The sequence below is a fragment of the Phoca vitulina genome, unplaced genomic scaffold (genome assembly GCF_004348235.1).
Source record: "Phoca vitulina isolate PV1807 unplaced genomic scaffold, GSC_HSeal_1.0 scaffold88, whole genome shotgun sequence".
NCBI lineage: Eukaryota > Metazoa > Chordata > Mammalia > Carnivora > Phocidae > Phoca > Phoca vitulina.
In genome coordinates this window covers 987,582-1,011,523 of record NW_022589791.1, presented here as the reverse complement: position 1 = coordinate 1,011,523, position 23,942 = coordinate 987,582, and the positions used below count along the sequence as shown (strand labels likewise).

General features: G+C 43.9%; 1 protein-coding gene across 1 annotated transcript in view; it reads left to right on the top strand.

The window, feature by feature from the left end:
• Window positions 1-23,683, top strand: part of LOC116626515 — a 34,462-nt gene extending 10,779 nt beyond the window's left edge. The window contains exons 3-8 of the mRNA XM_032395869.1: window positions 16,681-16,763; window positions 18,521-18,760; window positions 18,894-19,007; window positions 20,666-20,773; window positions 21,558-21,688; window positions 23,631-23,683. Coding sequence (XP_032251760.1) covers window positions 16,693-16,763; window positions 18,521-18,760; window positions 18,894-19,007; window positions 20,666-20,773; window positions 21,558-21,688; window positions 23,631-23,683 — 717 coding nt within the window. The 5' untranslated portion in view covers window positions 16,681-16,692. The remainder of the gene's footprint in view (window positions 1-16,680; window positions 16,764-18,520; window positions 18,761-18,893; window positions 19,008-20,665; window positions 20,774-21,557; window positions 21,689-23,630) is intronic.
• The last annotated feature ends 259 nt before the right edge of the window (window positions 23,684-23,942 follow it).

The following is a 23,942-nucleotide window of genomic DNA, read 5'->3' as shown; positions in this document are numbered from 1 at the left end:
AGAAAGAAAGAAAGAAAGAAAGAAAGAAAGAAAGAAAGAAAGAAAGAGAAAGAAAGAAAGAGAGAAAGGGTAATGTTTTTTCATGTTGTTTTCCTTGTGGTGATAATTCTTAGGATTTACCCTCTTAACAGCTTTCCTGCATATCACACAGCAGTGTTAGATTTAGTCATCATGTTGTACATCACATCCCTAGTATTTATTTTTCTTATAACTAGAAGTTTGTGCCTTTTGACCACCTTCTCCAATTCCTCCACCCTCCACCCCCTCATGGAATCTTAATTACTTCCATAAAGTCCCCATTTCCAAATAAAGTCACATTGGGGGGTTAGGGCTTCCACGAAAGAATTTTAGGGGATTCAAACATTCAGTCCATAACAGAGACTAAAATAACACCAACAAATCATCTGACCTAGTATCATTATTTTGTGTGGCACTAAGAATGCAGCGTCTCTTGACCTGGGCTTTGAGGGAGATGCCTGCTACAGATCTTTTTTTAAATTAATATATATATATATTTTATCTCTCTCTATCATGGGAACTTGCCCAAGTTATTTAATCAGGCTGAGCCTCAGTTTCCCCACCTGAAAATGGGGATAATAATACCTATTTCATAGGGTGGTTGTATTAAGTAAAATTAACAATACAAAGTTCATAATCTGGTACCAACCACACAGTAGCTGCTCAGCATACCTTTGAGTTCTCTTCAAACGATGGTCACAATACAGTGGGTCTATCCTAGCGACTTGGCTATAGCAGCATTCTCATTCCTGATTATTTGTCAGCCCCTATCAGTCACATCTTAGGAGATATTCTAGTTTGGCTCCCTCTGCCCCATTCCACCTCTTTGAGCGGACCTTCCTCTAGAGACTAGCAAGGTGGGGACCAAGATGGGGACCTGCCCCTGCAGTGGCAGAAATTTGATTTTTCTGAGGCGGATGTAGCAGAGGGTTAGGGTGAGGACATCTGTTCTGTGGTGTGAACCACAGCAAAAACAGTGCTGCCCAAGAGCCCACAGTGGGGCAGCAGTTCCTGGGGTGTCTGGATTCATGACTGGAACTGAGGAGGTGGTTCCCTTGTGGCGCTGGTTCTGTGGGGTTGGCCTCACTACAAGTTTGTTCTGAAAGCTCAGCCAGAGTCTGCCCTCCAAGCCTTGTGATTCCCTTACAATGCCTTTCTGCTGGAGTCATTCCTGTCTGAAGCAGAGCCTGGCTCACACAAAAACTCATAGATAAAAGCTACATGGTACGTTAGGATGTAAGTTCCCTGGGATCAGGACTGTTTCCTCCCGGTGCCTACAACAGTGCCCCGCAGAGCTGCTCAGGAAATTATTTGCAGAACTGTTGACTAAACTGGTAATGAAATTCTTACTCCCTGAATAGTTATTTGTTGCTGCATAACAAATTACCCCAAACTCAGTGGCTTAAAACAACACACATTTGTTATCTCACGGTTTCTAAGGGTCAGGGACCTGGGAACAGCTTGGTGAGGGAATTTGGGTTGAGGTCTCTCACAAGCCTGCAGTCATCTCAAGCCTCCCTGGGCAAGGATCCCCTGCCAAGCTCACTCACAGGCTGTTGACGGGGGGCTTCAGTTCTTCATCATATGGACCTCTCCACGGGCTGCCTGAGTGTACTCAGCCTGCTTCCCTCTCCCTAAGGCTTCCCCATAAGGGAGCAGATGACTTTCCCCAGTGTGAATGATGGAGACAGGCAGAGAGCCACAGATATCTAAGACAAGTCCTTTTATTATCTAGTTTCAGAAGTGACATCTCACGTCACACTCATTAAGATGGCTATTCAAAAGCCGGTAAGTAACAAGTATTGGTGAGGATGTGGAAAAAATGGAACCCTTTTGCACGGCTAGTAAGAATGTAAAATGATGCATATATTATGCAATTAAAAATAAAATATTTAAAAAGATGCACAAAAGAATGTACAATGGTATAGCTGTCGTGTAAAACAGTTTGGCAGTTTATCAAAAAATTAAGCATTGAATTACTGTGTGATCAAGCAATTCCACTCGTAGATATATACCCAGAAGAATGGAAAACAGGGACTTGTACACCTGTGTTCATAGCAGCATTATTCACAATAGCCTCAATGTGGAAGCAGTCCAAGTGTCCACTGACAAAGGGCTAAGCAAATGTGGCATATAATGTACAGTACAGTGGAATATTATGCAGCCTTGAAAAGGAAGGAAATTCTGGCACAGGCGAAAACACGGATGAACCTTGAGGACATTATACTAAGTGGCATAAGCCAGTCACAAAAGGACAAATACAGTATGATTCCACTTATATGAGGTACCTAGAATAATCAAACTCCCAGAGGAAGAAAGAATGGTGGTCGCTAGAGGCTGGGGGCAGGTAGGGAGTGGGGAGTTGTTTAATGAGGATAGAGTTTCAGTTTGAGGTGATGAAAAAGTTCTGGAGGTGGATGGTGGTGTTGGTTGCAACACTGTGAATGTCATTACACGGAACTACACACTGGAAGGTACCACTCACATTGCACATCTGGGAACAGTGAAGCTGGGTGATTCTGTGTTGGGGTCTCTCTTAAGGCTAAAGTGTACACTGAACCATACACTGAAAAATGATTAAATACTCAATATTATGTTATATATATTTAACCACAATATTAAAAAACTAATAAAAATAAAGAAGTGACATCATTTCTGCCAAATCTATTGCCTAGAAGTCAGTGACTAGATCCAGCCCACACTCAAGGAGAGAATTAAGTTCTACCTCTTGAGGTAAGGAGCAAAAAAGAATTTGTGGATGTATTTTCCAAGCCACCACACCTTTCAAAGGCTTCTATTCCAAAATGGACATAATTGATATAAAGATAGAAAAATACACAAACTACTTGCACAAAATACTTGTGGAGCCTCTCTCTCCCTCTCCCTCTATCCCTCCACTCGCCCCCACTCGTGCTCTCTCTCTCTTAAAAAAATTTTAAAAATAAAAAAAATCTTTAAAATACTGATAAAGAGATATTTCATCCAAACTCAGTGAGTTAAGATTCTTTTAGAAAGAAGGTTCTACTTCTAATGATTTCAAATCAAAGTACCTAAGGACTGTATTTGGAGTTGTAGCCATACAATATATGAAGATTATAGTCTGTATAAATTGTAATTCAATTGTGATTCAATTTTGTTCAATTGCTAGGTGTATATAGAAACCATATTCTAGAGGGGCTCTTAATGAATTCTCCTGCGACCTCCGTGCATTTAACACCGTGGGCTTCTTAGTCACGGAATAGAATGGGGGTGGTCATAGGTCTAGTCAGAGGGGGTTGGGGCTGTTTTACTAAAGCCCTTACAATGCCCTCCAGTTACTAATGCCTTATGATCTGCGCAAAATCATAAGCAAATAGATAACACCCAAATGATAACATTTTCCACTTCTTTCTGAAGTCATGTGCTAACATACATGCTCTTAATAAGTTCTCTCTCTCTTTTTTAAAGGTTTATTTATTTATGAGAGAGAGAGAGAGAGTGGTGGGAGGGGCAGAGGGAGAGGGAGAGAGAGAAGCAGATTCCCTGCAGAGCACACACAGAGCCCAACACGGGGCTGGATCCCACGACCCTGAGATCATGACCTGAGCTGAAATCAAGAGTCAGCAGCTTAACCGACTGAGCCACCCAGGCGTCCCAATAAGTTCTCTTAAGTAGCTTAATTTTTCCCGTGTATAACGAGTTTTATTTTTTCCTGTCTGATTTAGCCATCTATTTCTTCCTGCACAGGAATCTTCCACTTTGGGCAAGTTTATGTTACGCCACTTTGCTTTTACAAAAGACCTAAGCTAGGTAGTACCTGTTCTTGCTAACTGAAAGGAATCCAAAGAGGATTTTTGCTTTTACCAGAAAAGGTGACTAACATAATGTAATAAAATAAAAAATAAAATAAAATAAATAAAAAAGAAAGAAAGAAAAGGTGAAAAGCCAAAACAGCATTGCGCATTTGTTTTGCAGCAAGCCCTTAGAGAGGCGCTGCGTGGCCCAGGCCCAGGCAAGCCCCTTGCCCAGGAACATCACTCAGCATCTTGGCATCAAGCCCCTAAAGCTTTGAACTGTGTCTGTGAGTATCTGTGCTTTATCTTGATATATTTTGTGCATCCGTCAGCAAGATGTGTCCTAAGATCATGTCGGAAACACCTAAGAGAGGTGTTTCTGGTGATCTGGAACACCCCCAAAATTTCCATACACATTAATGGTAGTTGCTTCTTTGCTTTACGTCCTTTTGGCTTATGAAAGTTTTCGTAGGAACGCTTTACTTTTAGAGAGCGGGTAAAAACCTCTACTTCTTTTCCCTTCTGAGAGACCAGACTGTTTCCAATTTAAGCTAACACTGCTCGGGCTTTTTTGTAATATTGTATCTGCTTTCCTTCCTCTTCTTTTTTCGTTCCCTGGAGCATATTACAGAAGAGTTTTAGCTATTTCTCAATATTAAGCAGTTGCTTTCCGGGGAAAGGAATCAATCAGCAAGAAAATAAGCTTAGAAAAAAAACCAAAAACTGATCAGCACCTTCCCTTTTGCTTTTTGTTATTTGACATGCCTGTGGTTACACCTCCTTCAGGAGGACAACAGGACTTTATCAAAAGAGTCATACATAAATTATAGCCAATTTTTACCAAAACTGAGATTTCCATGTATTAGGGGCTTCCTACATTGCATGCTTCCCCCCAGCTCATTGCTTTTTGTAGAGGAGCTGGGGACAGCTGGGAGGTGTTGGTTTTGTTTGTTGTTTGTTTGTTTGTTTAAGATTTTATTCATTTATTTGACAGAGAGAGACACAGCGAGAGAGGGAACACAAGCACCGAGCAGGGAGCCTGATGCGGGGCTCCATCCCAGGACCCTGGGACGCTGAACGACTGAGCCACCCAGGGGCCCGAGGTGTTGTTTTATTTGAGGGAAGTGTGCTAATGTGTGCTTTTCCACTCCCCTGCTTGCGGAGGAGGAGACAGGAGTTAGACTAAGTGACAACTGAAAATTTTTGAAATGGCTGGGAACGAATCGGGGCTCACATGACCAGGGCTGTTCCCTGACATCCCATCTTGCTTAACGCATGAGAAACTTTGTAATGGACAGCTGACATACCCCCTCAGACTCCAAGTTCACTTTCCTATTACTGAGCCTTCGAATCTTGAAGGTCATCATTTTCAACATGAAACCAAACAATTATCACCAGCTGAACCGTTTCTTTTATAAGGTTGGCTCATTAACAGTCCACAGTCAGAAGTCTCTCAAGAAATCGCACTATATTTAAGACAGAGCTTTCTGTAAAATTCTGAACGTGTGCCCTACTGTTTTCAGTGTAGTGAAGCAAGTATCAATGTTCAGGTCCGGGTTCCTCCAGGAAACAGACCCTGAGGTGCAGACGAGTGTGCAGGACATTTACCAAGGAATGGTCTCGGCATCTTACCTGAGGGAGGGAGAGGAAAGGAAGGAATCCAGGATTGGGCCAATGCAAAACTGGGCTGTGGTGAATGAAGGCTCAACAAAAGCTCCTGTGGGCCCCACAGAGAGCTCTGAGCTTGGGATGGCCTCTCAGAGCTGCCCCATTTGTGTCAAAATCTAGGTCAATTAGTCACTGGACGTGGGCCACCCTGGGAAGGGTGTATAACCTTGGGTGCGGCACTTCTTTTCAGCCGAGGCAACTTCCAAGGAGGCCAATACCTGAGAGCTGTCGGCTGGCAGCCTCCCACAGCTGGAGGACTAAGGTCATCATGTAAGGGAGTTTTGGGTGGTGCACTAGAGTGTTCAAGATCATCAGGATGCCCTTTTGCAAGAAGAACATCCACTGTGAGTCTGAAAGGGTGAATTCACGTAAACCTGTGGTGAGGTGGTCTCTGTGGTATAGACAGAAGACTCTGTGCCTCAGGGCTGGTCCACGGCTACCAGGCAAGACCCAACCATAGCTGTCAGACAAGGAAGAATAGAGAAGCAAGTTTATGCTAAACCCCGCTCCCCCCTTCCCCGCCAAGTCTCCTCCACTGTTCACACATCTCTGGAAGGCAACTCAGATGACCCCCCCACCCCCACCCCAGGACAAGGGAAGAGTTGGCTTTCTAACTGGGACCAAGGCAGACCTCACACCTGCATTTACTCCTCCTCCGGTCTTTTTTTTTTTTTTTAAGATTTTATTTATTTATTTGACAGAGACAGAGACAGCGAGAGCAGGAACACAAGCAGGGGGAGTGGGAGAGGGAGAAGCAGGCCTCCCCTCGAGGAGGGAGCCCGATGTGGGACTCGATCCCAGGACCCTGGGATCATGACCTGAGCCGAAGGCAGACGCTTAACGACTGAGCCACCCAGGCGCCCTCCTCCTCCGGTCTTATACCTGCCCTAAAGCTTCAACCAAACAAATCCTTTGCTCTTCTCATACTTGAGTCCTGCTTCCTGTCCTTTTGTGATAACCTGAAAATGTGACCCAAAGTGAAGAAGGAGCAACTTTTCTGGAACTATAATTGTCTTTGCTTCTCTTTTTCCTACCTCCTCTGTCCAGTGAACCCTGAGCTCAGCACTCTTGGAATGGGGTACAGCTCTCAAGCTTCCTCTCCACGCTCAGTGGGGACCCCTGCATGAACTTTCTAATGCCATTTTGGAGGAGGGATATCAAACTTGGTACCACCTCGTGACATTCTGAAATGATTTGTGTTAAACCCACAGAGGTAAATGGAAGAATAAGACAAAATCATTTAAAACCCAGGAGAAATCACTCTTTTACGTTAGGAAAAGAGAATGTATTCCTATTTCCCTTCAAAGTTTTCTTTTGGAATTGAGCTTTGCAAAGAGGCACAGTAGAACATATTACAGGTTCTGTGACTTGTTTATATTTACAAGAAGTTTTGATTCTATATCTTATTTGAAATTTTTAGTTTTGAGTATAGAATAATAATAATACATCACTGAATATAGTCTGACTAGAATCAAATAGGGCTTTATGTGTATATAATGCAAAAGCAGTTGGCACTAGCGTGTAAGGAAGATATGAGTGTGAATTCAGATTCCTTTATAACTTGTTAGATAGGAAACTTAGAGGAGTTGATAAACCTTTGATGAAATAAAGCCTAGCATGCTGAAATCAGGTTTTCTTCTATTTAAAAAGAATTTTTAAGTAATGAGAGAGAAGAATCCTGAAGAGCAGGTATTACATGATATGAAGAAGTATGAAGAAACAGAAAATCAGTCTTACAAAGGGATCTCTCAAAGATTAAGAAGGTAAAGAAGAAATAATCCTTTGGAGGCATCAGATTAATCTCTTAAGTCTCACTAATAATGTGCATGATTTCTGTCGTGCCTATGAGAGACAATACTACTTTTTAATTTTTTTGTTGTCTTAGGGTTCCCACTGAGTTTCATGCTGGTGACAGTGAGTGCCAAGGGCCATTCATTCCAGAGAGAATGTGACACACAGCCACAGGCCAAAACGAGCTCTCTAACCCTCACTCCATATTTTACCTTGCCTGTAAAAGAGAAGCAACGTGAGATGAGGTGAGGGACTTGCAAGGAATTCCATATGTTTTCCATTGTCACACAGCTAACAAGCAGTAAAGCCACTATTTAATCCAGGCATGGGCTGTTCCGAAGTTCATGCTCTTTCCACCACCCCGGCCTGACTCCTGAGAGAGAAGTTTTCTGAGTAACCATCGAGAATCTGTGACCCAGAAAATGGAACTGAAAAATTCCAAGAAAATGCCAGGGGCGGAGTCTTACAATGCAAATAGATTTCAGATGAATACTGTAGGAAGAGACAACTTAGAGACTTTTAGTTGAGGACAGAATCTCTGGTTCTTATAGGGTTTACTTAATTTGAGGTTCTAAATATAGTTTATGTGCAATTTTCCCAGGAGAGAGTTCATAGACCATATCAGATTCTAAATGATGCTCGTGACATTTGAATAATTTACATGCTAAGCGATCAGAGAAGTAGAACAAAGACAAACAGAAAGTAGAAACCAGAGATTATGCTAACAGAAAAGAAGGAAGGCAAATAGAAGGAAAAGAAAGTGAAGAAGGAGAAAAAGGGAATGGCTAGAGCAAAGAAATTCTTACCACCTCTTTCTCCCTCTGTCCCCACTTTTCGTTGCCTGGTATGTTTGTCAGCTGCTGAGGAACAGATGATGGTCTTGAGACTCAAAGAACTCATATCAAGAAGTGCAAAGGGATGCCAGGTCCTTTTCCTCTGTCTTATAGACCTGGGGATAGGGCTGGGGGGTTAAGAAGGGCACTTCTACCCTCAGAGGGGCACCGTTTTTAAGACTGACCCTGAGTTGAAATATCAGCAGATACGGCTGAACTGAGCCACAACCAGAGTTGAGTAAGTTAATCAGAAATCACAAAAGCAATGGGACTCAACTGTTAATAGTGTAGCAAGCTAAATGTATATTATAGCATGTTATATATAAAATTATAGCAAATTGTATAAAAAATAGCGATCATAGTACCCATGCATTTTGGACTGAAGAGAATTTTGAGGTTTCCTCCCATGGCTAGTGGTAAGAAAAAAGTGGAAAAAAAAGAAAAAAAAATGAATTGCTGTCAAACCAGGTAACAGAGCAAGTTCTGAGTTTTCTCTCTGGGTCAACCACTGACTGACTCATTTTTACCTCACTTCCTTTTCTATTTTTTTAAGATTTTATTTATTTATTTGAGAGAGAGAGAGAGAGCGAGAGCGAGAGAGAGAGAGCATGAGCAGGGAAAGGTGAGGGCAGAGGGAGAAACAGACTCCCCACCGAATAGGGAGCCCAATGCAGGGCTCAATTCCCGGACTCTGGGATCACAACCTGAGCTGAAGGCAGATGCTTAACCGACTGAGCCACCCAGGTGCCCCTTTACCTCACTTCCTTTTTCCAGGTCATCAAGTTTCCTAATACCCTTCTATCACCCACAGAAAGTTTTCTCTCATTTACACAAATTCAAATTGGTAAAAATAGTTAGTGATTTTTGAAGGTGAATATTTGAATAAAGCTCAGATTTATAGAACTGGAGATTTCTTATTATAACCAAATTTTAAATGATCAGAAGACACTCAAACACACTGATGGAGAGCGCCTGGGTGGCTCAGTCGGGTAAGCATCTGCCTTCGGCTCAGGTCATGATCCTAGGGTCCTGGGATTGAGCCCCACATCGGGCTCCCTGCTTGGTAGGGAGTCGGGTTCTCCCTCTACCCCTCTCCCCTGCTCATGATCTCTCTCTCTCTCTCTCAAGCTCTCTCTCTCTCTCAGATAAGTAAATAAAATCTTAGAAAAAAATACACTGATGGATGAACAAGAAATAGGGGTTTTAGTTGTATTATTCAGAATAAGACTAGGTTATGCTGCATGACAAATAACCTTAAAAATCTCTATAACTTATTTCTAGCTCATGCTGCATTGAAGGTTGACAGTGATTTTGCTCCACAGACCATCAGAGACTCAAGCTGACACAGACTCTGCTATCTTATGACACTTCCATCTTAGCACATGGCTTCACGGGCACCATACAAAGGCACAGTGTGAACTCAACCAAATCCGACTCCAAGCCCAGTGGCCAGAACTGGTCACATGACCCCAACCGAGCAGCAAGGAAGTAGGAAGGAGAGGAGTACCAGAGACAGTGATTCTTGTAAGCCTTACCACCCGATGTTCTCTGGATTTGTAGAGATTGTTTCAGTATTACCACTAGTTAATTAATTAATCAGTTAATTTTTGAGAGAGAGAGAAAGTGCGTGGCAGGGGAGGGGCAGAGAGAGAGAGAGAGAATCCCGAGCAGGCTCTATGCTGCACATGTGGGGCTTGATCCCAAGACCCGGACATTATGGCCCGAGCCCACATCAAGAGTTGGAAGTCCAACTGACTGAGGCACCCAGGCTCCCCAGTACTACCATCAGTGTAGACACATGATTAATAGAATTTTTATTTAAATGACATGATAGAAAGGGAGTTGCTGTGTCAGCTCATGCAGAGTTGAGCTTTGATACAAGAATTCTCAAAATTTAGGTAAGTTTACATATTTTAGTAAGTATCAGAATCATTGAAGAAATCAGTAAAACACAAATTCCTGGCCCCCTATCCCTAGAGATTTTTTTTTTTAAAGATTTTATTTATTCATTTGACAGAGAGAGAGACACAGCTAGAGAAGGAACACAAGCAGGGGGAGTAGGAGAGGGAGAAGCAGGCTCCCCGCTGAGCCAGGAGCCCGATGAGGGGCTCGATCCCAGGACCCTGGGATCATGACCTGAGCCGAAGGCAGACGCTTAACGACTGAGCCACCCAGGCGCCCCTCCCTAGAGATTTTTAATCCAGTTAACCCAAGGCATAGTCCAGGAATTTGGATTTTAACAAGCACCTCTGAGAGTTTTTGTGCCGGTGGTCTTCACGGTTTGATAAACACAAGATTATTGGTCGATGCCTTATTGACAGCGGTACATCACAACGTCAGCACGCGTGGGAGTATTTTATTTTGAGAAGCAGATGACTGTTACTTCTATCATTAATTTGCACAAGATAAAGCCTTGGTAGAAAGTCACCCGAAAACTTCAGAGGTGTGTGGAGAAGAACAGCTGAAAATGCCAGGGAGTAAGTAGAAAGTTAGCAGAGAGAAACTGTGGATGATAAAGGACCAGGAATGGTTGCAGAAGGAGAGTAGAAATGAGGAGAATGAGCATCCCTAGCAGACCAATGGTGTTCTTAGGTACAGGGATTAGTTTATCTGGGTCAACATATGGTCTGGTGGGAAGAGAAGGTGCTGAAAGACACCTACAATATGGCCAAGGATTGTTGTGACGGTTTTTATTTAGAACCACTTAACCGAAAAATGAATACAAAGCTAAGAACGGGCAAAATAGAGCTCAGTTCCCTGTCATTATTTGAAAATGTGGTAATTTACTAAAGAAACAATCAGAGACATGCACAAATATCATGTACAAAGTTTTTGTTAACTTTTTTACAGTGAGGGAAAAATTGGAAATCACCCAACCATTTACCAGTTGGAAATTGGTGAAGTACATTTAGCTTTATCCGTGTGATTCAGATGCTGTGTAACCATTAAAAGTGCTTTGGGAGCATCCAGGAAAGAGCAATGTATTAGTGGGTTTATAAAAATCTCCTTCCAAGGCTCACTGGAATGAATAAAACAAGATACATCAAGGAAAGCATCATCCAACAAAGAATCTAGGGGATTTTCTCAACCTCATATCACAGACTTCAAGAAATACAAAACAATTAAGCCTAACTTGATCTAAAATTCTGGGAATCAACCCACAACTCCCTTTTTGGAGTGAACTGCACAAAGTGATGAGAAGAGGCAGAATTTCTGAAAATCCCACTAAAAATAATTCTCACTTTGGAAGGACAGGAAATAGGGGCTTGAGTTGGCAAGAGAAAAGATCTGGAATGTTCCACTTGGGGCCCTTTTTCCTCCTCGTAAAGCCAAACATCAGTCGAAGGCCACAGTGGTGGGAGAGAGTCCAGAAATGAGCTTTTAGCAGCAATTGTCTCCAAGGGGGCTGACAGCTCCGGACAGAGCGAGCCGGGTGGAGGAACGTGCCTGCAGGCACACAAGGCTCTCACGCCACCTGGGAGGGCTCTGCCTCCTGCTTGGATTGGCGGGAGAAGGGAGACAGACCCAGATCTCCAGACCCACCACCATCCATGGGGCAAGGTAGACCCTCTTTTCCTTGGATCGGGCCTCTAGTCAAGGGTTTCAACACAAGAAAAAAATAAAACGAATGTGGAAATTGTTCCCAGCTTTGATGGCTGATGGGACCACTGCCCTCCCCGCTCTCCTCTGGCAGCTTTGGGACCCATACATATAAATGATGTAGGTCCAAGTGCTAGCTGACTTGTGTTTCTCAGGGAAGAAGCAAACCATGCTCAGGGAAGCAGGGAGATAAGCAAAAGACCACATGGGTATTGTTTTGGGAGTAAAGCGCAGGCCTGTGTATAACTGCGATTACCTCAGAATGACTAAGCGAGAAGAAACTCAGTTTGGGGTCTGTGTGATTATTCTGCCCCCCCTCCCCACACTCCTAAGAGAAAAAAAAAGGAAGAGCAGATGTGAAAGGAGCTCAAAACACATCAGAAAAAAGAAGAGCTGATGTTGGAAGAAAATTGCAGAAAATTCCTTCTATTCCTATGTAAATTCAACAACAACAACCACGTATGATTAAAATAACAGAATGAAGAGGCGTGCAGAGCCCCCCAGAGACCCAGGACTTACAATGTATGCCAGAGTCTGAAGACCCCTCGTTGCCTCCCTTCAGAAAAGGGCTGTGGACATTTTATGAAGCTGTGGTTATTGTTTAAAACCCATAGATGGCAGGGGCGCCTGGATGGCTCAGTCGGTTAAGTGGCTGACTCTTGATTTCAGCTCAGGTCATGATCTCAAGGTCGTGGAATCAAGCCCCGCATTGGGCTCCCTGCTCAGTGGGGAGTCTCCTTGAGGATTCTCTCTCTCCCTCTGCCCCTCCCCCTGCTCATGCTCTCCCTCTTAAATAAATAAATAAATAAATAAATAAATAAATAAATAAATCTCTCTTTTTTTTTTTTTTTGTAAAAAAATGATAGATGGGAAAGGATGTAGGCATGTTGGATAGCCAGACGGGAGTATTGAAGTGAACACGGTTGACTGCTTATCCAACCACACATTCTCCTTCCATCTCACTGGGTTTAGGTGTCCACCCCTCCTCACATAGCCATGCCCTTCAGAACATGCTGACCCCACCCCTGGGCGCTGTATCTGACCAGGCCTAGTTCATGAGCGATTAGGATTGTCCCAGTGACTGTTATTGGTCAGGGAGATCATATGACACAAGTTGATACCATCAGACTTAAAGAACAAATTGATATTCCTGGGGAGAGAGACGTAAGAAGGGACTCTGCAGCCTTGATGTCCACTGGAAGCCATCTTGTGACAATGAGGAGAACAGGCTGCAGATGAGGCCCCCAAAGACAGCAGAGAGAGACAGAAAGCACCTGGTGTCCTGATGATGCTGTTGAGCCCGTCCTCTGAGCTTTCTGTTGTTTAGTTGTTTATGCCAACTGAAGTCACAGTTTCCTAACCCAAATACTGTGGGTTCCCCCCTCCCTTTCTTTTCTAGACACTGTTGGCATTTCTTTCACATTTAGTGGTTATTCCTTTTGTAATTAGGAAAAAAAGATGTTTGTATTTTGACAAATTAATACAAAAGGATGCTTAAAGACATTAAAACTATTTAAAATGTGTTATTAAATTAAAAAGCAGGTTACAAAGTTTTTTAAATAACATGATAACAATTTTACTTATTTATTTATTTTTTTAAAGACTTATTTATTTATTTATTTATTTGACAGAGAGAGAGTATAAGCAGGGCGAGGAGCAGGCAGAGGGAGAGGGAGACTCCCTGCTGAGCAGGGAGTCGGATGAGGGGCTCAATCCCAGGACCCTGGGATCATGACCTGAGCTGAAGGCAGATGCCTAACTGAGCCACCTAGGCACCCCAAAAATTTTATTTTAAAAGGTATACATAATGCCCTGTATGCACAGGAAAAAAACCTGAAAGAACGCATGCCAGAATAATAATAAGACTATGTGTACTCTTTTTCCTTTTTCTTTTGGTCAGGTTTTTTTCTCCCCTCTATGATGAACATATAATGACTTACATAGAGATTGGAAAGATAAATAAAAATTGAGGTACTTCGATTTGGCCAGTAAATACTTCCATCTTTTTCCCTTCCAGATTTGAGTTTGTAATATTTTGCAACTATTAAAATGAAAGGAGAAATAAGAAGAGTACGTCCTCTTCCGGCCAGCCCCAGCATTAAGTACAGGGACTCCACCATATTGTTGGATTTGGGCATAGCTGGCCTCCGCACAACCCCACAACTCTTCCCACTGGAGCCCTGAAAACATTTCCTCTCTCTTCTCCAGGGGTGAACTCAACATTGATCGTTTGAAGATCTTGGCTGATATTGGGTTGCCCCTGAGGGGGTCTACTTCAGATATGCAGCAACTACAGTGCCTGTTACGATGTGACACTTTAAAGATCAGCAGTCCAAACAAAAGATGGTTTTTTATGTACTGCAAATAAATGCTCAATTCACAACTGTAATGAGAGATCTGTCTTTAGCATCTTACTCCATCCATCTTCATGCTCCTCGTCATGGTTTTTCTTATTCTCATTCTTATCATATGCTATATGGCAAGTTCTTTGTATACATTAAATGGTTTAATTCTCATAAAACGTCTAACAGGTTGGCATTATTGAAACTATTTTATGGATAAGTCTTGAGGCAGAATGTCTCAACTTTGGTACTATTGGCACTTGGGGCATAACAGTTCTTTTTTAGGGGGCAGTCCTGTTTAGCAGCATCCCTAACCTCAACCCAGTTGATGCCAGTAGCACCCCACTCTCCTCCCACTGAGCTGGGACAACTGAAAATTCCTCTAGACATTGCCAAATATTTCCTGGGGGGTAACATCACCGGTTAAGAATCACTGTCTAGAAGGTGTCTCGTAGCAGAGGGGAAGTCAGATTTTGAATCCAGGTCTGAATCAAAGCATATGCTTTTAATCATTATGCGTTGCGCTGTTTTTCCTAACTTTACCTTCTGCATTCCTTCTGTCTGCCCCCAGGCACACTGTACTCTCCCCCTGCCATAATGCAGCCTGGAACTTTCCTCCTTTCCCCATGTGGCTCAGACAATTCTGATCAGTAATCAAAAGATAGTTGGACAGAGTCGTCACCTAGAGCACCTCCACCTCCAAATTGTAAATCTCATCATGTCAATCTCTGATCTCAGCCTCCACATTCTGCTCTGGTATTCCTCCAGCCCAGGCTCTGTAGACGCAGGACTGCATCTGCTCATGTGCTGTGGTTTGCCTAGTACCTAAATGTAGAAGTGATGCCCATATTGGTTGAATTTAATTAAATGGAATCCCACTCTACTTTCTTCTCTAGCTCATTAAGAGATCCATTACATCACACTGTCCCCTCTTTTCCCCTAAGTTATTCAGTGGACAGCTATTTACCAAATAATTACCATACACCACATAGTCTCTATTCACAGAGAGAGAATTAGAGAATGGAGATGGTTATACTCTAACAGGGGTTGGTGACAGCAAATGAACAGGCAATTACTGCAATTGTATGGGAAGTAGGGAGTGCTCTTGACACATGAAGAGGCCCCCTTTTTTTTTCTGTCCACACTAGACTCCAATTGAATCACCTTCTCTCAAGGGTTCTTAACTCCCACAACTTTCTTGTCTTACACGTGCTCCTTACAATCCACCGAACTTAGACCAATCTGTGCTAACCTTACCGTGGATACTACCAGACTGGTGACATGACTAGTCTCCAACTTAACCAGATTCTGAAGCGGAACCCTATCCTCAGATCCCCCACACCTCTTGATCAGGAGGTGCCCTTGCCTTTTCTCTGACTGGAAATTGTCTTCCTTTCTCACCCACAAGCTTACTGCCCTCACCTTACTTCCTTCCCACCTATTTTAGAGGCCATGATTTCCCTCCATCTGTCTCATCTGTGACCTTGCTCATGGCCTGTCTTCTCTCTCCCTCTGTGTTGTCACCTTCCCCGCTGCATATAAATAGGCTCGAATCTCCCTGATCATGAAACAAAGTCTGTCCATAACCCTTAGTTCCCCTCCAGATACCACCCCACTTTCTTGCCATAGCCAGTTCTTAGAAAGCATCGTGTTCACTCATTAGTGACACTTCCTCACCTCCCCAGAACCAAACCCGGGGTTGCAACAACGCCCGCAGCTGCCCTTGTTGGTGTCTGTAGGAACCTCCTGGTTCACAGTCCCACCCAAAAATCCACACTTCATCTCTTTGTACCATTTGCGTTTGACAAAATTAACACTCTCTTCTTTCTAAAAAAGGAACTTATGGCTTTTCCACACATTGAGGTTTTGTTTTTAACTACAGACACTTTACATAACAATTAAACCATGGAAATCTATGAAGAAGGAAATGAGCACCCTCTCCCTGCTGGTTTTCAATCTTCCCTGTGAGGTATCTTCTACATCGCTATCTCCACCCCATAAACACCCACAGGGAGAGAGGTCTGTCCTCTTTCCCCCCCTCTGACTTCCTTTCCCCTTCCTCCTCTCTCCCTTCCTTTGTTATCTTCGTCTCACTGGATATAAGCTTCCTGTTCATATTCTTTGCCCAGTTTTTCTGTTGGTTGTTAGCAAGGAACACACCCTCCCCTCTCCCTATCATTCAATCCATGTGAGGGCGAGGACATTCTGGACACTCTTCCCCTTCCCTTACTCTACCCCAGAAAAGGCCACGTGACCTGTGTAATGGTGAAATGAAGAAACGACGATTGGTCGTGCTCAGCGCATCTTCTCCCTTTCTGTCTTGGGGAGGGGTCTGCTCTATTGCAGCATACGCTCTGATAGGTCGGCACGATGCACATTCTCAGATTCCGTATTGGGAAGACATTTGTTTCTCACACTAGATGGTCTTCCATCCTAGCCCCTATTCCATACTGAAGGTGATACTTGGCTCCCACCTGCCTTATTCATTTTTAATAGATCTCAATTTGTTCAGAATTCAGGAAAGGGGTGCGGTGACATTTAGTCAAACATCCCAACATTTGGTGAGCTGTTTTTCCTTTTTTTATCAATTATGGCAGCTGTTTTTATATTAAGTATGATAACTGTCCACCACGTTGCCCTCTGCTTTCTCCCCAGAAGTCTCACTCTATGGACTATATCAACAAGTTCCCTTATTCTCTGGCTTCCCATTGGATTTGGCCAGTGGACAGCTCCGGAAGGTGAGGGAAGGAGAATGACATCAGGGAATTTATTTCTTAACTCCTCTGACTGGCTATATCCTTCGAACACAGGTCACGGTTCTCCTCCAGGAAATGTTACTACATAACTTTCTCCTTGTTTCCACATCGCTCTCCTAAGTAGTTCTCCTGAACCTTATCTGTAACTTTACAAATTGTCCCTTAATTAAACTCTCCTCAAATTATCCTCATTTGTACTATCTGTTTCCTGGCTGCTACAAGGCAGCAATTAAAAAAAAAAAAATGGGTAACGCTGCCTGAATATATTCTTGCTGTAAAAAATTTGAACGTCCCCATACAGTGAGCACATCTACCTTAACCTTCAATCTCCCAGTTGTAGTCCCCACCTCAGAGTTAACCATTATTTTCAGTTTGGTGACTATCTTTCCAGATCTTTATTTCTCACATTTACTTACATTACAAATTTATAGACAAATACACGCTTTTATGTATATGTGCCCGAGGTGTGTTACATGTGTGTTCACATAAATAATCCCATACTGTATGTATTGTTCCATATCTTGCTTTTTCAAATCTTTGTCTTGAGGAATTTTCCACTTCAGAATAATACAAAACCTAACACATTTTGAAAACTTACTGCTCAGTAGTGTGAAGATGGCAGTTGTTTATTTAACCACTCCTCTATTGACTGATATTAAGGGTATTTCCAATTTTTCACTATTATAAACAACACAACTCTGAAAATGGGCAATTATTTTTCTAAGGCAGATGCTGAGAAATAAAACCCTGGGCTGAAGGTTAAGTGCGTTTTTTGTTTTGTTTTGTTTTGTTTGTATATTCTATCAAAGCGCTTCCCCCAAAGGCCAGACCTTTCCTGTGTGTAGAATCGCATGTCTATATAACAGAATGCTCTAGAAGACTAGACTCTAAGGCAATATTTTTTAAAAGAGGGACTTTTATTTCATTTTTTTTTTAAAGATTTTATTTATTTATTTGAGAGAGAGAATGAGATAGAGAGAGAGAGAGAGAGCATGAGACAGGGGAGGGTCAGAGGGAGAAGCAGACTCCCTGCCGAGCAGGGAGCCTGATGCGGGACTCGATCCTGGGACTCCAGGATCATGACCTGAGTCGAAGGCAGTCGCTTAACCAACTGAGCCACCCAGGCGCCCCAAGAGGGACTTTTATTTCAAAGTTGCAAGACTTCTGCCTTTAGGACTTGACATTTTTTAAAATGATTTTATTTATTTATTTATTTATTTGAGAGAACAAGAGTGAGAGAGAGAGCACGAGAGGGGTCAGAGGGAGAAGCAGACTCTTGGGGACTCGATCCTGGGACCCTGGGATCATGACCTGAGCTGAAGGCAGACGCTTAACCGACTGAGCCACCCAGGCACCCAGGACTTGACATTCTAACTTTGGGTTCTCTGTGTCATTGTGAAGTGGGTGTGAATCTCAGGCCACAACTCAGATGTGCAAGATATGTCACCATATTCACAACCATGGCGTTTCCGTATCAAGTGCCTGTTCTGCCCGGCTTCTTAAATGAAGTGTCAGTCAAATCAGAGGATCTCTGTCCATTCCATGTGTTCATTAATGTGGGGTCCCCTCTCATTTCCCAGGATTGGTTGCTTGGTTGTGGTGGCAGGCTGAGGACACTAGTGGGAGTGGCTTGAGGGCAGGTTGCGTACTGTCCTGCTGTCTTTAATCTCGGCCTTTGCTGGGGCACTCCCGCTCCCTTCCCATCTGACCCTTGTGTCTCTGCCCCATGGCCTTGCCAGGCCTGGCTCTTTTTCAGCTACCAACAACTTCTTCAGGGCAGAGAAAACAAGTAGCCATGCTTCCTTGCCACGTTGGTGCATGGAGAAGCGCACCAGGCTTTGTCCACCCTGTCTGTGCAGCCATGCTCAACTGGACCCCTGGAGACCTTCTCATAAGCAAAGGAGAATAGGAGCTCTCCTTTCAGATTCCCCAAGCAAATCGATGGTTTCTAGAAACCCTCACCTCTACTTGGTCCTGGGGTAGGTATGGGGATAGGGAGTAGGACCCATATGACTGGGCTGGTTTGCCTGGGATAGTCCTGGTTTGTGTCTGTGATCCCAGCATAATTCAATAGTGTCCCATTATCTGTGGCTTTGTTTTCCCTGGTTTCAGTTATTCATGGTCCACTGTGGCCCAGAAGCACATGATCCTTCTCCTGACCTATCATCAGAAGGTCAATAGCGGCCTAGCGCTCTGTCATATCACATCATCACAAGAAGAAGAAAGGTAAGTACAGTACATTAAGATATTCTGAGAGAGAGAGACACAAAGACCACATTCACGTAACTTTTATTATAGTATGTTGTTATAATTGTTCTATTTTATTATTAGCTATCGTTGTTGATATCTTACTGCATCTACTTTATAAATTAAACTTCATCATAGGTATGTATGTCTAGGAAAATGCACAGTATATATAAATTTTGGTGCTATGTGCAGTTTCAGCTGTCCGCTGAGGGTCTTGGAACGTGTCGCAGTGGATAGGGGTGCTAGTGTATTAATAGCACTCCCTTTCACTTTCAAAAGTGAACCAGTTTGGATGCTAAACTTTATGCTCTCCCTACCCACACAGAATCTCATTACCTGTTTCCTTTCTAACTCTCCTCTCTTCTAACCAAGAGAAGCTGTATCTCATTTTGGCTTATAAGACCTGACTTTAGCCATCACCTCATATTCTTTCCAATCTAGTGTTTATGGCCTAAAATTAATGCTGCAACTCTTTCAAAGCCTCTTCTTCTCTGATGTAATAACCCTTCCCTGGGATGTACAACGGATGCCTCACAGTCTACTTCGACTGGTAAAGGGCCATCGAGTATAAATAAAGTAGCAGTAATGAAGAAAATCATTGTATAGGATTCTAAAAATTTACCCTACCACATCCCCTCTCCCTCCTGTAATTCCCCCTGAACTTACGAAGAAACTTGGCCTCTTCTAGAGGTGTTCTGTGCTCCCATGCTCCCCAGGAAGTGGGAACTGGATCTAAGCTGGATGCTTGGGGAAGTCAGTTCCGCCATAAGAACCTGGGTGCACCACTGGCCTAGGACCCAGGCCCAAAGGTTAGATACAACCCTAGAGAGAGGGAGACTCTGAATTAACTGGAATGAAGGTTCTGCTACTCGGGAAGGGGTGTACAAAAGAGAAACTAAACAGACTTACGGAAAAATAAAGCAAGTTACATTTTTTGCCTATCTGAGTTGTGGCCTAAGACTTACCATGTAGGAATTCATATTGGCTTTGTCATAGTAATGAAGGTGGTCATAACAATGATGATAGTAATATTTATTGACTGTTTACTATGTACCATGCTTTGTTCTAAGGACTTCACGTGTTATTATGTCATAGATATTATGATTTGTCCCATTTTATGGAAGAAAATGGAGTCACAGAGAGATTAAATTATTGCCCACGGTCATAGTGTACGTTGGCCCTACAGACTGATGGCAAACCATAGAAAGGAATCTGGGGCAGGTCACTCCGGGACATGAGAAGACTGGTGTGTAGAACTGAGGCAAGCTTCTCAGAAATCGTTGTGGTTCTAGAAGTATCAGTGGGCCAAGATGAGACTACGTTTGAAAAAAAAAATAACATCTGAGTCTATGCAGGACAGCCAGCAAAGGAAGAAATGTAGGACTACAAAAAGGAGAATTTAAAACTCTTTAAAGACCTTTTCCTGTTTTGTAGCTTGTGGCTCCTCGCTCCACAGCATGCGCTGACCGCCCAGGGAGAGGGCCTTCCTTTAGGCATCCCCTAAACCTGCCTCGCTGTTCCTGAAGCCCCTGCAGACCAGCCGGGCTTTGGAGGGGGATCCCACTCTCCAATGCCGGAGGGAAAAAACATCCTCCATCCTAAAAGGGATGCGATTTTTGTTTTGTTTTGCCTTTGAGACAACCTTTCAAAGTTTCCGGAGGAACAAATACCTTCCTGCTTCTCCTGCTTCTGTCCGTGGGAACTGGAACATTTGGCCGTGGACTGTTACACAGAAGCTCAAAGGGGTATGGGACTTCTGCAAACTGGAAGGGACCCCGGGAATAGCAAGAGTAGAGGCTTTGGCCTGCCCCCCTTCCCTGGCTGAGGCCCAGAGGGAAAGGAGGAGGGGAGGGAGGCTTGGCGGCGCAGGCAGGGTGAGTGCTCTGCCGCCTCACATGCTCCCGTTAAAGAAAGGCAGCTGCTCAGCTCCACAGGCCAACAGGCTAGCAGTAACCCCTAGGTAAGTGAGGGGATCGGACAGAGAGGCCGCGGGGCTGGGCAGTGACGGGCCTTGGGAGCCCCCGCACCACGTGCCTTGGGAGCAGGAGAGAACGGAAGCCCCAAAGTGTGCCTGGGCCCAGGGGCCTGGGGCCACCTCAGTGGGGTGGGGTGGGGGGGCTGTGAGGGGTAGGGGCTGCAGGGCAGCCGAGCATTTCCCTGCGTGTCTCGGAGCAGGAGCATGCAACACAGAGAACCAAAGGACAACAAGAGGGTGCTGTCGCAGCGCCCCGGGCTCTCAGAGGAGGCAGAGTTTAAGTTGCTCTTCCTACGGATGTTGCAAGTCTTCCCTGAACCCTGTTCCCAGAGGCTAAATGCAGCCCTGGGGCAGGGTGGGGGGCGGTAAACCTGAACCGTTGAGAAATCCTGATGTGAATTAGCTAAGATCTCACTTTTGCCACCCTGCAGAATGAGGAGGGGTGGTGAGTGGTCACTATCTCAGACAAAAAATTATTGTTATAAAAAATAAAGTTGCATTTCTTGTGCACCTGAGTCTAAGATCTGAGTAATTGGTATCCACTCTGTTTATAGAAAGATTGCTAGAATAAGCCCTTTCTTATTACAACCGGAGTACCTGTTACTCTCCAAGAATGTGGGCGTCACCATTACCTGGAAGGCAGATGAGAAGTGTTGTGGCTTCATAATGTGCATTGTGCATTCAGGTGAGTGGCATTTTTCTTGATTTGGGGTGTGAATGGTGGGAGACTCTTGGCTTTACATGAATGAAGACAATGCTAATTCCTAAGGAAAAAGGTGCTTATTAAAGTTTTGGTTGTTGGGACGTCTGGGTGGCTCAATCGGTTAAGGGTCTGCCTTCGGCTCAGGTCATGATCCCTGCGTCCTGGGATCGAGTCCCACCTTGGGCTCCCTGCTCAGCGGGGAGTTTGCTTCTTCCTCTCTCTCTGCCCCTCCTCCAGCTTGTGCTCTCTCTCGCTCACTCTGTCTCAAATAAATAAATAAAATCTTAGGTGGCTCAGTCGGTTAGGCGTCTGCCTTTGGCTCAGGTCATGATCCCAGGGTCCTTGGATAAAGCCCCGCATTGGGATCCCTGCTTGGCAGGGAGCCTGCTTCTCCCTCTCCCTCTGCCAGCCGCTCCCCCTGCTTGTGCTCTCTCTGTCAAACAAATAAATAAAATCTTAAAAAACAAATAAATGAATAAAATCTTTAAAAAAAGTTTTGGTTGTTGTTTTCAGGTAAGAAACAAAAGGAGAAAACAAAAGATCTCTTTTTGAGACTTTGGGAGACCCACAGGGAGGCACAGGTGTTGGGGCCCAGGTGACAGTGTTAGAGTGGATCCCAGCATCTCTCTGGGGCCCAAGGGGTATTGTGTTTAAGGCTGTTGGCAGAGACGCTGGTGATCTTGTGCAAGGGCAACAGGCAACCTCCTTCAGGCAGGCTTGTGGGCAGTAGACATCAAACTGAAGCAAGGGGTTGGGAAGGAAGAACATGGCAGCAAGAAGACTTGCCCGTGGACATCATGGAAGGTCAGGCTCTGAGGAGTTCTGATGTGATGGAAGATGCTGAGACCCAGAACTGAGGGTGACACGTGATAGGTGTGAATAGCTCCATGACATTCAGGGGTAGGAATACCACATTACTTTTCGACAGACACTAGCCCGCTTATCTGCAGTTCTTTCTGTTGTTTCGGTGACCTTCAGTCAGTCGTGGCCCAGAAGCAGATGATCATCCTTCTGACGTGTCATCAGAAGGTCAGTTAACAGCAGCCTAATGCCACGTCACAGTGCCTCTGTCACTCACCTCACTTTGTCTCAGTGCATAGGCATGCTATCTCATGTCGTCACAAGAAGAAGGATGAGTACAGCACAATAAGATATTCTGAGAGAAAGAGAACGAAATCTTGCCATGTGCAACAACATGGGTGGATGAGAAGATTTTGCTAAGTGGAATAAGTCAGACAGAGAAAGACAAATACTGTATGATTTCACTTACATGCATAATATAAAAAACCAAAACAACAGTAAACACCAGAAACAGACTCTTAAATACAGAGAACAAACTGGGGGTTGCTAGAGGGGAGAGGTGTTGGGGGACAGATGAAACAGATAAAGGGACTGAAGAGGAACAAACTTTCAGTTAGCAAATAAATAAGTCACAGGGACAAAAAGTACAGCATTGGGAATATAGTAATAATATTGAAATAACTGTATGGTGACAGATGGTAATGACATTTATGGCAAGCATCTTGTAATGTGTACGACTGTCAAATCACTATGTTGTACACCTGAAACTAATATATGTTAACTACACTTCAATTTAAAAAAATGTTTTAGAGCAAGAGAGATACTGCATTCAGATAACTTTTATTACAGTATATTGTTATAATTGTTCTATTTTATTATTAATTGTTGATCTCTTACTGTGCCTAATTTATAAATTAAACTTTATCGTAGGTGTGTTTGCATAGAAAAAACCAGAGTCTACACAGGGTTTGGTACTCTTTGCAGTTTCAGGCACCCCCTGGGTGTTTTGGAATGTCTCCCCCATGGATAACGGGGAACTACTGTAAAATCAGACACGGTTTAATGTTCACTGACTTGGCTAACAGAATATTCCAGCCCATTCTTTTTGGGGGGCTGTCTCCAGGTGAAAACGTGTCTCTCCAGATGCCTAAACTTCCCAAACAGAAACTCGGGTAAAGGAGGCAAATGGTTTTGATCACATCCATAAGTATGATCATGAGAAGTCCCCTCCACCACCACAACCACCCATGGAGTCCTGGCCAAGTGCATCCTGGCTGGGGAGAAACAGCAGTGCCTGTGAGACCATATGCTGCATCTCGGCAAGGTGTTTCTCCAGCTGACACAGGAACTGGCTGCCAACAGACCATTCCTGCTCTACTGAGCCTCCTCCTTCTGGTGTTCCCATACAGAATAAGATCATGGAATCTCATGGGCA